Genomic DNA, 16,511 nt, shown 5'->3' with positions numbered 1-16,511 from the left:
GTTGATGGGGTGAAAGTTCCTTTTGGGGATCATTGTAAGTATCTAGGTGTTAATATAAGGAAAGATCTTCACTGGGGTAATCACATAAATGGGATTGTAAATAAAGGGTACCGATCTCTGCACATGGTTATGAGGGTGTTTAGGGGTTGTAGTAAGGATGTAAAGGAGAGTGCATATAAGTCTCTGGTAAGACCCCAACTAAAGTATGGTTCCAGTGTATGGGACCCTCACCAGGATTACCTGATTCAAGAACTGGAAAAAATCCAAAGAAAAGCAGCTCGATTTGTTCTGGGTGATTTCTGACAAAAGAGTAGCGTTACAAAAATGTTGCAATGTTTGGGTTGGGAAGAATTGAGAGAAAGAAGAAGAGCTGCTCGACTAAGTGGTATGTTCCGAGCTGTCAGCGGAGAGATGGCATGGAATGACATTATTAGACGAATAGGTTTGAATGGCGTCTATAAAAGTACGAAAGATCACAATATGAAGATAAAGTTGGAATTCAAGAGGACAAACTGGGGCAAATATTCATTTATAGGAAGGGGAGTTAGGGATTGGAATAACTTACCAAGGGAGATGTTCAATAATTTCTTTGAAATCATTTCGGAAAAGGCTAGGAAAGCAACAGATAGGGAATCTGCCACCTGGGCGACTGCCCTAAATGCAGATCAGTATTGATTGATTGATTGTCGCAAAGTATGGAATACATCTCTTCAAAGGTTAAAATGTGTCCTTGTGTCTCTGTGAACAAACGCCATTTCATAATCTTTACCACTGCCTCCAAACCTCCAAAATGTGGTTAGCAGGGAGGGATAAACTGCCACTTCTGTTGTATGAGAAAGGAGGCGATCTTCAACGATTATTTCTCCAGGAAAGATTTTATGTATCTTAATGTGTTTACTGCTCCAACAAAGTTCTTTCCAACATCTGAAAAAAAGTCGCTTGCATAATCCTTGTCGTGCAGTGAAACATTACAATGCAGTCAAAAATGCCTCAGTAGTGAGATCTGATATGAACTTCAGTGTTAATGAAAAGACGAAGAGCTGGCATGATCCTTTGCTGTGGCAAGTCTCCAATATGGACTTATACCATTATAGGATTGAAGCGGAAACACTTCAAATCCCTCTTAACGGTCTTCCTAGCATCTCTTAGACCACTGACACGCCAATATCTCTGACGGACTGAGTGTAACGACTGTTCTGGTGGGCAGTGCTTAAGACAACAAAGTTCTTCATCCATGATTATCTTTGTGATATGATGGTTTGCTGGTCAAAGAATCAGTAGTGATGTTGGCATAATTTGTTATGATTATATATTTACCTATTTGTAAATTCTCAAAAATGCTGTCCTTTATTTTCAGATTCCATAAATTTCTTCGAGTTCTTTGATGAGGGAATGTTCTCTTGGTTAAAAATAGTATTTTTCTGGCATATGGGTCTGTCAACTTGTGAACGTGCTCTACAGGTGCCTGATATCCAGAAATTAATCCATGATCAGAATTTGGATTTTGATGTGATAATATTTGAGAACTTTATAAGTGAGTGCTTTTATGGCTTTGTGCACAAATTGAAAATCCCAGTTATAAACATTAGCCCAAATTCTGCACTTCTGGCTATGGGAAACCCAGTAGGAAATACTTACAACCCATCTTACATGCCTGATTCAATGCTGGGATATAAAGATCATATGACATTTAAAGAAAGAATTGCAAACACGCTTATAACACTCCTCACATCAGTGGGACGCCGAATTATGTACCTTCCCCGACAGGATGCATTAATAAGAAAGTATTTTGAAGACTCATCGTTTCCTGGTATAGCGGTACTGGAACCAAATGCATCTCTTTACTTACTCAACACACATATTAGCATCGGCTTCCCTCAGCCATACACGCCAAATACCATTGAAGTTGGAGGAATGCATATAAAAGATCCAAAGCCATTACCCAAGGTAAGAAATAATTACTAGAGTATCAATATATAACTGCATAAGAATTAAAAGAAAAGGACTTGCTGGATATTTTTCTATCTCTTTGACCACTGATAGACCAAAATCTCTGACAGACTGAGTGTAACAACTGTTCTGGTGGGTAGTGCTTAAGTTTTATTTATTTGTTTTATAACTGAGATACTATACTGTAGTACTTATTTACATATGTATTGTGCTAAACATTATAGGAGGTTTTATTGAATAAAACAGCCTTGTTTAAGACTATGTAATATAGCAGCAGTTTATCGGCTGTTGCTATAAACATACAAGATGTTTCTAAGATGACATACCACATATACAACATTCTCCTCAATGTAGATTTTGTTTGCAAGATATAATCAGTCAAGTAATTAGGTTTTTTTAATTTCATGTGGTTATTGCTAGCCAAGTGCAGCCCTTGTAAGGCAGACCCTCCAATGAGGGTGGGCGGCATCTGCCGTGTAGGTAACTGCGTGTTATTGTGGTGGAGGATAGTGTTATGTGTCGTGTGTGAGTTGCAGGGATGTTGGGGAAAGCACGAACACCCAGCCCCCGGACCACTGGAATTAACCAATGAAGGTTAAAATCCCTAATCCGGCCGGGAATCGAATCCGGGACCCTCTGAACCGAAGGCCAGTACGCTGACCATTCAACCAACGAGTCGGACAAGTAATTAGGTGATAGTTGGTTTTGCAGGGATCTACAATTATAAGAAACTTCCTCTTGAGTCTGGTCAATCATTGGATCTTAAGAAGTGTCTGTCTTAAGAAGTGTCTTATGTCATGATGAAATTCTTCTTGTGTCTGGTCCTCTGTCCTGTCTTCATTCGTATTAGTATCAGCTTCTTCTTCTTCTCCTGCTTCTTTCTGAACCATGAGGGACTAGATGACGGAGAGTTATAGTAGACGTTTGATCATCTGAAAATCAAATATGGACATATTTAGGATTAATTTATAATAGTATTACCTCCTCAACTAAAGGAGCATATTTACTACTAGCAAGATACCTGTGCTTTGCTACAGTATTATAATGAAATTTATAATTGAATGCTTAATGTTTTATACATAATCTGCCAAAATTCGCGATCTAACTCGTTTTCTGAGAAAATCCGCCAAAATTTGTGATCTGACTCTTTTCTGAGAGATTACGGCAAAGTTCCTCCCATTTTTCAATCTTTCTTTCCAGCATTCGATTTCATACTTCCCGGGCTAGGTCTAGGTATTCCACCCAGTCAGTTGGGTCCCTAAATCTTTGCCATCTTTTCCTATAAGCATTTATAATATGAATCAAATCCTTGAGGAGATCTGGCGTGGTGTTGTCTTGGGTGCCTTGGCGGTACTGAACCCACGGCTGGACTACTTTCGTAGTCATTACTTGGCCAGGACCCGTTTCCAGCACGGTCCGCACATTTTGACGACGGTCTATAACATTATTATTATTATTATTATTATTATTATTATTATTATTATTATTATTATTATTATTATTATTATTATTATTATTATTATTATTATTATTATTATTATTATCATCATCATTATTAGTGAACCATATCAAGAGAGGGACCATCCAGGGTGGTTTGTGGATAACCTCGGAACAGCTGCAATTTGGATACCAGATGTAGGAAAAGTCTCAGTAACACAGCATGGATGCGATGACGGTTTTGTTTGGGTACAGACTGGGGGAATCACTATTGTAAGCTGTTATTTTACACCAAATGAATCTGTTTCCAACTTTCAGATGAAAATTGATGGTCTTGAGGATGTAATACGCAGAATGGAAAAAAAACTAGTGGTTGCTGGTGACGTAAATGCTCAAGCGTTGGAATGGGGCATGCCACAAACAGACTCCAGACGTCGTCATATAATGGAGATGGCAGCCAGAACGTGTTTGGTGATCAACAACATTGGAAATGTGCCAACATTTCAACAGCCAGGATGTCAGGGAACAATACCGGATGTAACCTTCTCATCAGAGGATATTACGCCTAAGATTTCTGAATGGCAAGTGATCGAGAACTACACGGGGAGTGATCATCAATATATCATCTTTCAACTGCTCCAAGAATCTCCTCAAGAAAGAAACATCATGCGCAGGCCAGCACGGTGGAACGTAGCCGGTATCGAAAAGGAAAAGTTCATTGATGTAATATGGAATGGAATGGAGAACATAACTGAAAGATGTTTTGCTCGTAGAGGGAAAGAAGCAGCTGGTGTATGTGTTGAACTCACTATGCAGCTAATCCATCAAGCATGCAACGCCTCAATGTCCCGAAGGAGACCGCGAAATAGCAAGCGTCCAGCATACTGGTGGACCGAAGAGATTGCTGAACTGAGAAAGAATTGCCTGCGACTTTGACGCAGAGCTCAGAGGATGAGAGGCAGTCAAGAGAATACCTCAGTCACAGCGGAGTACAAGTCAGCGAAGAAGGAACTCCGTAATGCAATCAGAAAAAGTAATGCCGATAAATGGTGGGCACTGGCTAAAGAAGTAGAAGATGATCCATGGGGACAAGGTTATAAGATTGTAATGAAGAAACTCAGGACATTTTCAACCCCGAGTGCGGATCCGCAAACAATTAAACAAATTGTGGATACACTATTCCCAGACCATCCAGAGAGGATTGACTGTGATGATGAAAAAGAACTGGATGATATACCCCTCTTCACTGTAGAAGAGCTGAATAGAGCTATTAGCTCTCTTAGAACCAAGAAAACGCCAGGACCAGATGTGGATGTGAAGAACGCCTTCAATTTGGCAAGATGGAGCGACATGTTGGTAGCTCTTGAAGAAACTTTCAAGCTACCACAATATTTTATGCGCATAATGAGAGATTACTTCAAAGATCACACTCTGTTGTATGATACGGAAGATGGAGAAAATACAAAACGTCTGACGGCTGGTGCAGCGCAGGGATCGATCCTTGGTCCAGATCTTTGGAACATAATGTATGATGGCTTGTTACATTTGGAGATGCCAGAGGACATGAAGCTTGTGGGCTACGCTGATGATGTGGCCGCCTTGATAGTAGCTCGTAATGTTGAAATGGCTCAAATCAAACTAAACCACGTGATGTGGCGCATAAAAGAATGGATGATGAGCCACAGTCTAATATTAGCCGAACACAAAACGGAGATAGTTCTTCTGACGAGGAAAAGGATCAAAACTCTTGTACCAATGACTGTTGGAGAGTTAGTGATTGAAACATCTGCGAGCACAAAATATCTAGGAGTGACACTTGACTCCAAGCTCACATTCTGGAATCATATTCAGAGAGCGACAGACAAAGCAGTAAAATACATGACTGCACTTAGCAGACTAATGGGAAATATTAAAGGTCCGAAATCCAGTAAACAACATCTTCTCATGTCGACGGTTCAGTCAGTGCTCCTATATGGTTCTGAAATCTGGGCTGAATCCTTGAGGAGATTTGCTTGGTACCAGAGAAGGATAGCTGCCGTACAATGGAGAGCGGCTTTACGTATTGCATGTGCATACCGCACGGTTTCCGAACCTGCAATCCTCACAGTGGCAGCAATAGCTCCAATAGACCTACTTGCATTGGAGTGACATGAAATCTAGCGTACCCAAGGAGAGCTGGGAAAGAAATGTGCAAAGAAGCGTGCCTTCAGTCAACGGATGAGGTGATGGCAACTCAGATGGGAAAGTGACCCTCGAGGCAAATGGACCAAGCGACTGATACCACGCTTGGATATCTGGGTTGAAAGGGCCCATGGTGAAGTAAATTACTACCTTATGCAGCTTCTAACAGGACATGGATATTTCCGGAAATTCCTGCATAAAGTGGGCAGAGCGAGTGACGCAGCATGCATATACTGTGATCACATTGACGACGTATTTTACACCTTTTTTTTAATGCGGCCATTGGACGATTTAGAGAAGATGTGTGCAAACTGAACTAGGAGAATTGACAACAGATAATATTATTTCGGTGATGCTGCGAAACCAGGAATCCTGGGATGGCGTGGCAGTGCATGTGGAGGCTGTCTTTTGTCAGAAGAAGAAGGATTTGGAAGCATACAAACGTTCGTAAAGGAGAAATGAAGAAAGAAGACATCTGAAAGACAAAGCACGATATCACCCTGAAGTACTGCTAGAGCAGTTCCGGGGTGATGACACACATTGTGGGAAAAGGGTGTGTGGTTTTTAGTGAGTAAGAATCACACACACTTGTAGAGTGCAGACCCTTCACAAGTGTCTTTTGAAGATTTTCCACAATCCCTTGTAAAAAATTATTATTATTATTATTATTATTATTATTATTATTATTATTATTATTATTATTATTATTATTATTATTATTATTATTATTATTATTATTATTATTATTATTATTATGGTGGGTGATATTGGTTGAATTTAGGTTACAGCAAAATGCAAGACCATACTTGGTGGTAAATTACATCTGCTGCCATTGTCATTGCTGACAGTATGACCAGCACCATCGTCATGCGTAGGCAAGTGCGCAAGATTTCTGGTGACATGAATGATATACTTCCGTGCATTATTGACCTTATTATAGAGGTGAACATTTGCACAGTCAATATCATTCCTATCATTTATTTCAAATATGTTTAAATTTTTATTTATATGCCAGGAAAATCTACTGTAATCTATGTTCTCCAAAGGAAAAGATGGATCTTGAAAACGAACCCAGGAAAGATTAAAAATGATCAGTTTATGATCAGAATAAGTACATTATGAACAGTAAAATCAATTGGTCTCGACACCTTTTTTTTTTTTTTTTTTGCTAGGGGCTTTACGTCGCACCGACACAGGACACCTTTTTTAGCCCCACCGCCGTTAAGATGATTTACCCCCTGCCCCCCTCAAAAAAGAAGGCATTTCCTTTTGTTTAAAGGAGATTCCAAATATCAATGTTCACATCTGTTATCTTCAGTTCTCAGATATAAGTATCCCCATAAAAAGAATTCACTTTATTTTTCACTTCCTTTCACACTCCTCCGTTAAAAAATACTTGTTTCTTTATTAGTAAAGGATCTTCTAAATACCAATTATCATGACTCTAACATCTTCAGTTTTTGAGATATGTGTCCTCATATAAGGAGTTCAACTCCTTTTCACCCCCGCCCTCCAAGATGATTTCCCCCAAAAACACTTTCTTCTTTGTTTTTAAAGGAGATCCAAATACCAATTTTCATGTCTGTAACATCTTTAGTTTTTATTAGATGTAAGTATCCTCATACAATTCATTCAATTAATTTTTCAATTCTTTCACCTCCCCACCCCCCTCGTTCATTGGATTTTCCAGGAATACATGTTTCTTTAATTTTAAAGCAGATTCCAAATACCAATCTTCACGTCTGCAAAATCTTTCGTTTTTGAGATAATAGTATCCTCATACAAATAATTCAACTAATTTTTCAATTAGTGGATTTCCAAAAACAAAAAATACGTATTTGTTTATTTTTAAAGGAGATTCCAAATACCATATTTCAAGTCTGTAACATCTTCAGCTTTTGAGATATCAGTATCCTAATTAAAAGAATTCAACCCCATTTTCAGTCACTTTTACCCCCCCCCACCCAAGTGGTTTTACAGAAAACAAAAAATACAGGTTTCTTTATTTTTAGTAGAGATAAAAAATGCTATTTTTCACTTTGGTAACAGTTTTTGAGATATAATGTAGAAATTCTCATTTTAAAATTTCACCCCCTTTTTAGTCCCCTTAAGTGGAGTTTCCAAAAACAAATCACCTATGTTTCTTTACTTTTACAGGAGATTCCAAATATCAGTTTTTACATCTGTAATATTTTTCGTTTCTTAGATATATTGACCTTCTTTCTTTATTTTTAAAGGGGATTCTAAATACCAATTTTTACATCTGTACACTTTAAAAGTTTTGAGATATATACACTCATTTTCTAAAACTTCACCCCAATTTATCACTCCTGTTTAACCCCCATTAATTGGATTTTCCAAAAACAAAAAATTACATGTTTATTTTCAAAGGAGATCCCAAATACCAATTTTCAGGTCTGTAATATCTTCTGTTTCTGAGATATAAGAATCCTCATTTAAGGCATTTAACCCCTTTTTCAGCCTTTTCACCCTTTTTGCCCTTTTCACCTCTCCTATTGGGATTTTCTGAAAACAAAAAAATATGTGTTTCTTTATTTTTAAAGGGGATTCTAAATACCAATTTTTACATCTGTACACTTTAAAAGTTTTGAGATATATACACTCATTTTAAAAATTCACCCCCCTTTTCACCCCGCCCCCCCCAATTAATTGGATTTTCCAAAAACAAAAAATTCATGTTTCTTTATTTTTAAAGGAGATCCCAAATACCAATTTTCAGGTCTGTAATATCTTCAGTTTCTGAGATACAAGTATCCTCATTAATGGCATTCAACCCCTTTTTCACCCCTCCTATTGGGATTTTCCAAAAACAAAATAATACATGTTTCTTTATTTTTAAAAGAGATCCTAAATACCAATTTTTTAATCTGTAAACTTTCAAAGTTTTGAGATATAGATACACTCATTTTAAAAATTCACCCCCCCCTTTTCACCCTCCCATTAATTGGATTTTCCAAAAACAAAAAAAATACTTGTTTCTTTATTTTGAAAAGAGATCAAAAGTACCAATTTTCAGGTCTACAATATCTTCAGTTTCTGAGATATAAGTACCGGTATCCTGATTAAAGGTATTCAACCCCTTTTTTACCCCTCCTATTGGGATTTTCTGAAAACAAAAAAATACGTGTTTTCTTATTTTTAAAGAAGATTCTAAATACCAATTTTTACATCTGTATACTTTTAAAGTTTTGAAATATAGATACACTCATTTTAAAATTTCACCCCCCTTTTCACCCCCTTAGCGACGGAATATCCAAAAATCCTCTCTCAGCAAGCACCTACATGTTAATATGAATGTATCCCCAAAATTTCATTTCTTTATGTCCAGTAGTTTTGGCTCGGCGATGATGAATCAGCCAGTCAGGACAAGTTATCTATATATTTAAAATAACTTGTCTTGACTGACTGACTGAGCCAAAACTACTGGACATGAAATTTTGAGGATATATTCATATTAAGATGTAGGTGCTCACTAAGAGAGGATTTTTGGATATTCCGTCGCTAAGGGGGTGAAAAGGGGGGTGAAATTTTAAAATGAGTGTATCTATATTTCAAAACTTTAAAAGTTTACAGATGTAAAAATTGGTATTTAAAATCTTCCTTAAAAATAAGAAAACATGCATTTTTTTGTTTTCAGAAAATCCCAATAGGAGGGGTAAAAAAGGGGTTGAATGCCTTTAATCAGGATACCGGTACTTATATCTCAGAAACTGAAGATACTGCAGACCTGAAAATTGGTACTTTTGATCTCTTTTAAAAATAAAGAAACACATATTTTTTGTTTTTAGAAAATCCAATTAATGGGAGGGTGAAAAGGGGGGTGAATTTTTAAAATGAGTGCATCTATATCTCGAAAATTTTTGAAGTTTACAGATGTAAAAATTGGTATTTAGAATCTTCATTAAAAAGAAATACGTATTTTTTTGTTTTTGGAAAATCCTAATAGAAGGGGTGAAAAGGGGTGAAAAAGTGGTTGAATGCCTTTAATGAGGATACTTATATCTCAGAAACTGAAGATATTACAGACCTGAAAATTGGTATTTGGGATCTACTTTAAAAATAAAGAAACACATACTTTCTTGCTTTTGGAAAATCCAATTAATGGGGGGGGGGAAGGGGGTGAAATTTTAAAATGAGTGTATCTATATCTCAAGACTTTTAAAGTTTATAGATGTAAAAATTGGTATTTAGAATCTCCTTTAAAAATAAAGAACCACACTTTTTTTTTTTGTTTTTTCAGAAAATCCCAATAGGAAGGATGGAAAAGGGTGAAAAACGGGTTGAATGCCTTTAATGAGGCTACTTATATAACAGAACCTGAAGATATTACAGACCTGAAAATTGGTATTTGGGATCTACTTTAAAAAATAAAGAAACAGGTATTTTTTTGTTTTTGGAAAATCCAAATAATGGGGGGGGGGGGATGAGAAGTGGGGGTGAATTTTTAAAACTTTAAAAGTTTACAGATGTAAAAATTGGTATTTAGAATCTCCTTTAAAAATAAAGGAACATGTATTGTTTTGTTTTCTGCAAATCCCAATAGGAGGGGTGTAAAAGGATGAATAATGGGTTGAATACCTTTAATGAGGATACATATATCTCAGATATTGAAGATATTACAGAACTGAAAATTTGTATATGGGATCTGCTTTAAAAATAAAGAAACGTGTATATTTTTGTTTTTGGAAAATCCAATTAATGGCGGTTAAACAGGAGTGACAAATTGGGGTGAATTTTTTGAAAGACTATATCTACAGTATATCTGAGAAACGTAAAATGTTACAGACATAAAAAGTGGGTATTTGGAATCTCCTGTAAATGTAAAGAAACATAGGTGATTTCTTTTTGGAAACTCCACTTAAGGGGAACTAAAAAGGGGTGAAATTTTAAAATGAGAATTTTAAAGTACATATATCTCAAAAAAATTAACATCTTACAGAAGTGAAAAATGGTATTATTTATCAGTATTAAAATAAAGAAACGTGTATTTTTGTTTTTGGAAATACCACTTGGGTGGAAGGGGGGCGGGGCAAAAGTGACTGAAAATGGTGTTGAATTCTTTTAATCAGGCTATTGATATCACAAAAATTAAGATATTACAGATGTGAAATTTGATATTTGGAATCTGCTTTAAAAGTAAAGAAACACATGTTCTTGGAAAACCCAATGAAGGAGGCGGGGGGGGGGGGAGAAAGAATTGAAAAATTAATTGACTTAATTGTATGAGAACACATACATCTAATAAAATCTAAAGTTGTTACAGACGTGAAAATTGGTATTTGGATCTCCTTTAAAACAAAGAAAAACGCGTTTTGGTGGGGAAATCATCTTGGGGGGCGGGAGTAAAAGGAGTTGAGTTCCTTTCATTAGGACACATAAATAAAAAACTGAAGAAGTTAGAGTCGCGATAATTGGTATTTAGAAGATCCTTTACTATTAAAGAAACAGGTATTTCTTGCCAGAAAATTCCCTTAGGGGGCTGGGGGGAGGAGTGTGAAAGGGAGTGAAAAAAAAGTGAATTATTTTTATGGGGATACTTATATCTCAAACCTGAAGGTAATAGAGTGAACATTGGTGTTTGGAATCTCCTTTAAACATAAAGAAACACGCCTTCTTTTAATTTTTTTGAGGGGGAGGGGGCAAATAAATTTAACAGCGGTGGTGTGTGAAAGGAGGTGAGATGAATTGATTTTACTGTTCATAATGTACTTACAAGGAGCCTCCGTTGTTCAGGCGGCAGTGCGCCGTTTCTCACAGCTGGGTTCCATGGTTCAAATCCCGGTCACTCCATGTGACATTCGTGCTGGACAATACGGAGGCGGGACAGGTTTTTCTCCGGATACTCCGGTTTTTCCTGTCATCATTCATGCCAGCAACACTGTCCAATATTATTTCATTTCATTTGTCATTCATTAATCATTGCCCCAGAGGAGTGCGACAGGCTTCGGCAGCCGGCACAATTCCTATTGTCACCGCTAGATGGGGGCTTTATTCATTCCATTCCTGATCCTGTTGAATGACTGGAAACAGGCTGTAGATTTTCAATGCAGTTATTCTGATCATAAACCGATCATTTTTAATCTTTCCTGGGTTCGTTTTCAATAGCCATCTTTTCCTTCGGAGGACATTCTTAGATTACAGTATTCTCCTAGCATATAAATAAAAATTAAAACACATTTGAAATAAATGATAGGAATGAGATTGACTGTCAAATTGTTCACCTCTATAATAAGGTCAATAATGCACGGAAGTATGTCATTCGTATCGCCAGAAATCCTGTACACTTGCCTACGCGTGACAATGGTGCTGGTCAAATTGTCAACAATGACAATGGCAGCAGATGTAATTTACTGCCAAGTTCTTGCATCTTGCTGTGGGGTCCAGAACATCTATAATAATAATAATAATAATAATAATAATAATAATAATAATAATAATAATAATAATAATAATAATAATAATAATAATAATAATGTTCTGGACCGTTGTCAAATATGCGGACCGCGCTGGAAACGGGTCCTGGATGGGTAATGACTAAGAATGTAGTCCGGCCACGGGTTCAGTACCGCCAAGGCAGCCAAGATGACACCACGCCGGATCGCCTGAAGGATTTGATCCATATTAAAAATGCTTATAGGAAAAGATGGCAAAGTTTTAGGGACCCAACTGACCGGGTGGAATACCTGGACCTAGCCCGGGAAGTACAAAAACGATTGCTGGAAAGAAAGATTGAAAAATGGGAGGAAACTTGCCGTAATCTATTAGAAAACGAGTCAGATCGCGAATTTTGGCGGATTCTCGCAGAAAACGAGTCAGATCGCGAATTTCGATGTATTATATATCTAAAACAATAAGCATTCAATTATAAATTTCAGTACCAGTATAATACCGTAGCGAAGCACGGGTATCTTGCTAGTCTATATATATAAAAGAACTTGTCCTGACTGCGCCTCCTTTGGGGGGAGGGGAGTTTAATCATCTTAACGGCGGTGGGGTGAAAAAAGAGGTGAGACCAATTGATTTTACCATTCATAATGTACTTATAAGGAGCCTCCGAGGCTCACGCAGCGGCACGCCGGCTCTCACAGCTGGGTTCCGTGGTTCAAATGCCGGTCACTCCATGTGAGATTTGTGCTGGACAAAGCGGAGGCGGGACAGGTTTTTCTCCGAGTACTCCGGTTTTCCCTGTCATCATTCATTCCGGCAACACTCTCCAATATCATTTCATTTCATTTGTCATTCATTAATCATTGCCCCAGAGGAGTATGACAGGCCTTGGCAGCCAGCACAATTCCTATCCTCTCCGCTAGATGGGGCTTTATTCTTTCCATTCCTGACCCACTCAAATGACTTGAAACAGGCTGTAGATTTTCAATGTACTTATTCTGATCATAAACCGATCATTTTTAATCTTTCCTGGGTTCATTTCCAAGAGCCATCTTTTCCTTTGGAGAATGTTCTTAGATTACAGTAGATTCTCCTGGCATATAAATAAAAATGTGAACACATTTGAAATAAACGATAGGAATGAGATTGACCATGCAATTGTTCACCTCTATAGTAAGGTCAGTAATGCACGGAAGTATGTCATTCTATCGCCAGAAATCCCGCACACTTGCCTACCCGCGACAATGGTGCTGGTCACATTGTCAGCAATGACAATGGCAGCAGATGTAATTTACCACCAAGTAGCCGTCTTCCATCTTGCTGTGGTGTCCAGAAAATATAATAATAATAATAATAATAATAATAATAATAATAATAATAATAATAATAATAATAATAATAATAATAATAATAATAATAATAATAATAACAATAATAATAATGTCTTGGACCGTCGTCAAAATGTGCGGACCGCGCTGGAAATGTGTCTTGGACGGGTAATGACTACGAATGCAGTACAGTGGCGGGTTCAGTACCGCCAAGGCACCCAAGACGACACCACGCCGGATCTCCTGAAGAATTTGATCCATATTAAAAATGCTTATAGGAAAAGATGGCAAAGATTTAGGGATCCAGCTGACCGGGTGGAATACCTGGACGTAGCCCGGGAAGTCCGAAATCGATTGCTGGAAAGAAAGATTGAAAAATAGGAGGAACTTTGCCGTAATCTCTCAGAAAACGAGTCTGATCGCAATGTTTGGCGGATTCTCTCAGAAAACAAGTCAGATCGTGAATTTCGGTGGATAATATATAAAACGTAAAGCATCCAATTATAAATTTCAGTATAATACCATAGCGAAGCACGGGTATCTTGCTAGTTTTATATATATTTAGATTTCTGTTCAGATTTTTTTCAGTAAAATGGATGCAGGCTATGTCAGCCAAGATGGAATTGAATCACCATTTGATAATCGACGCTGATATTAAAAATTATTTCATGATGAGTAGGCTAGTAGCAGTATAAAGAAGAGACCATATTTAATGTAGAGCATCTGGAAAAAACATTTCCCACTGAGTTATTTTCACACTGCAAATAGTGTATTTTTAAGCATTTGTGTATTTATGCTTAAAATGCACTGTTTGCACTATTTACACTACAGCAAATAGTGTATTTTTAAGCATAAATACATTGTAATTTTAATAAGCAGTATTGATTAGGTGGAATTATCTCCATTTTACAATCATCCCTTGATTATTGTCAAAACAAGTTTTAAGTTCTGTACAAATTATACATGATGGTGTTATTGATTTGATGTCATTCAAAGAGGAAGGTAATTTTTACTTTGAGCCCAATGGTACATTTTTGTTTGTTCTGGAATGACATAGCGCAGCTTGTAAGTCATATAGCTTCAGAGACTCAAGAGCTTGATAGCAAGTATTATTTTTGCCAGATCTATAAATAATATTGAAGCTGAAACATGATGGTTCCATTCTCCCCTTTTTTATTTTTCCTTTTGCCTTATTATCAAACATGAAACCGACAGACTTCTGATCTGTTAATAATTTGAAATGCCTGCTAATGAGAAAGTAAAAAATAGAATGGTGTATGGCTTTTTGTGCCAGGATTGTCTGAGGACATGTTCAGCTCGTCAGGTACAGGTCTTTTGATTTGATGTCCATAGGCGACCTGCGCATCATGATGAGGGTGAAGTGATGATGAAGACGACAAATACACCCAATCCCCTAGCCAACAAAATGAACCAACGATGGTTAAAATTCCAGACCCTGTCAGGAATCAAACCCGGGACCCCTGTGACCAAAAGCCAGCACGCTAATCATTTAGCCATGGGGCCGGACAAATGAGAAAGTGTCTCCATTTGAGAAGTGATTTTACTATTGTATATGTCTCTTTCTCAACCGATGAGTATTGTTCTATCACTTTTTGATAATGTTCTAGAGAAGAAAGCTGTAAGTTTGCCCAACTGGGACAACGCGTGGCAAACTCAGACACATCATTTTCAACTGTTAGGGGGTTCATGTTCATTAATAGTGGTTATCATAGATTTAGCAATGTCAACTTAGATTTTCAAAGGCAGAAATTGCATGTTGAGTTATTGGGAAGATTTCACATGAAATCCATGGTATCCAGTGGGAATACTGAGAAAACATTCCAAGAGCCCTTTTAAGAATTCTGGATTGAGGGCATTGGAAGTGTAAGGAGAGGCTTTAATCTAGCTCTATCAGGCTTAAAAATTGTATGATGTTTGATTGTAAAACCACCGGGCAATTTGACCGTGCGGTTAGTAGTGCGCAGCTGTGAGCATGCATCCGGGAGATAGTGGGTTTGAACCCCACTGTCGGCGGCCCTGAATATGGTTTTCCGTGGTTTCCCATTTTCACACCAGGCAAATGCTGGGGCTGTACCTTAATCAAAGCCATGGCTAATGCCTTCCCATTCCTAGTCCTTTCCTGTCCCATCATCACCATAAGACCTATCTATGTCGGTGCAACATAAAGCAACTAGCAAAAAAAAAAAAAAAAAAAAAACCGATTGTAAAATCAAGTAAATTGATATGTAGACTTTTGAAGATTCAGAGTTAAATTATACCAGTCAGCAGTATCAAGAAAGGATTTCAAGTTTATGTCATGCTTTTCCTGAGATTTTCCACATACTGCAATGCCATCTAGGATGCAAAAGTGCCTTTCATTACAAATGGAGTAGCAAAATTGAAAAAGATTGCCACAAGCTTCAAATGCAGAGTAGGATTTTTCTTCACTTTTGATGAGAATTTGATGATACACACTTTTCAGGTCAATAACGCTGATCACTGAGTGTTCTGCTACTTTTCATATGATGTCATCTAATCTCAGAATAGGGTAAACATTGAGATGATGATGATCGTATGCAAGCATCCTCAAATGCTGAAAGCAGTCCAGTAAGAAGCAGCCACACTAGCTTTATAACTGACTGTAATGAAGCCTTCAAGTTGGGTTTCACAGGGCAAAAAGGCAATGGCATCACCGGAAATTGATGTAATAGAAAGTTACTAGCCAACTCATTAAAAGATCATTAAGCAACCCCTAAATATTTTCCAAAACAATTAAAAATACAATAACATTGACAATAAAGCTACAAGTACAGCTTCAATGAACATGGTGATGGACATCATGACATCTGACCTGTACTGGCCATTACTGTTACTATGCTGACAATGTCATGTTGGCTGCAGAGAACAAGCTGGATCTACAACACCAAATGTCCTGTGCCTCAACAAGAAGATGCACAAGAAATGGGAGCCATCAAAGTATACGAAGACGACCTGCCGCGAAGGGGAAAGTTTAAATACCTTGGTTCCATGATAGCTGGATGGCCAAACGTTGCCCGGATAAAGTGGAAAAACAACATCCAGAGTCACTTGTGACCACAGGATAAAAGATCTAAAATTTTTAAAAAACTATCATACAGTCATTTGTCCTATCACACTTTATGGTTGTGAATATTAGCTGACTATGACTGAAACAGGGCATTGGTTTAG

At 37.4% G+C, this 16,511-nt stretch overlaps 1 protein-coding gene across 7 annotated transcripts in view; it reads left to right on the top strand.

The window, feature by feature from the left end:
- The window catches only part of LOC136873997 (UDP-glycosyltransferase UGT5), a 44,858-nt gene that overhangs the window by 18,242 nt on the left and 10,105 nt on the right, over nucleotides 1–16,511 (top strand). For all 7 annotated transcript variants that reach the window (XM_068227620.1, XM_068227622.1, XM_067147440.2 and 4 more), the window contains one exon: nucleotides 1,358–1,947. In XM_068227620.1, the coding sequence (XP_068083721.1) occupies nucleotides 1,358–1,947 (590 nt within the window). The remainder of the gene's footprint in view (nucleotides 1–1,357; nucleotides 1,948–16,511) is intronic.

The sequence above is a fragment of the Anabrus simplex genome, chromosome 5 (genome assembly GCF_040414725.1).
Source record: "Anabrus simplex isolate iqAnaSimp1 chromosome 5, ASM4041472v1, whole genome shotgun sequence".
NCBI lineage: Eukaryota > Metazoa > Arthropoda > Insecta > Orthoptera > Tettigoniidae > Anabrus > Anabrus simplex.
This window is presented reverse-complemented; position numbering and strand designations above follow the sequence as displayed.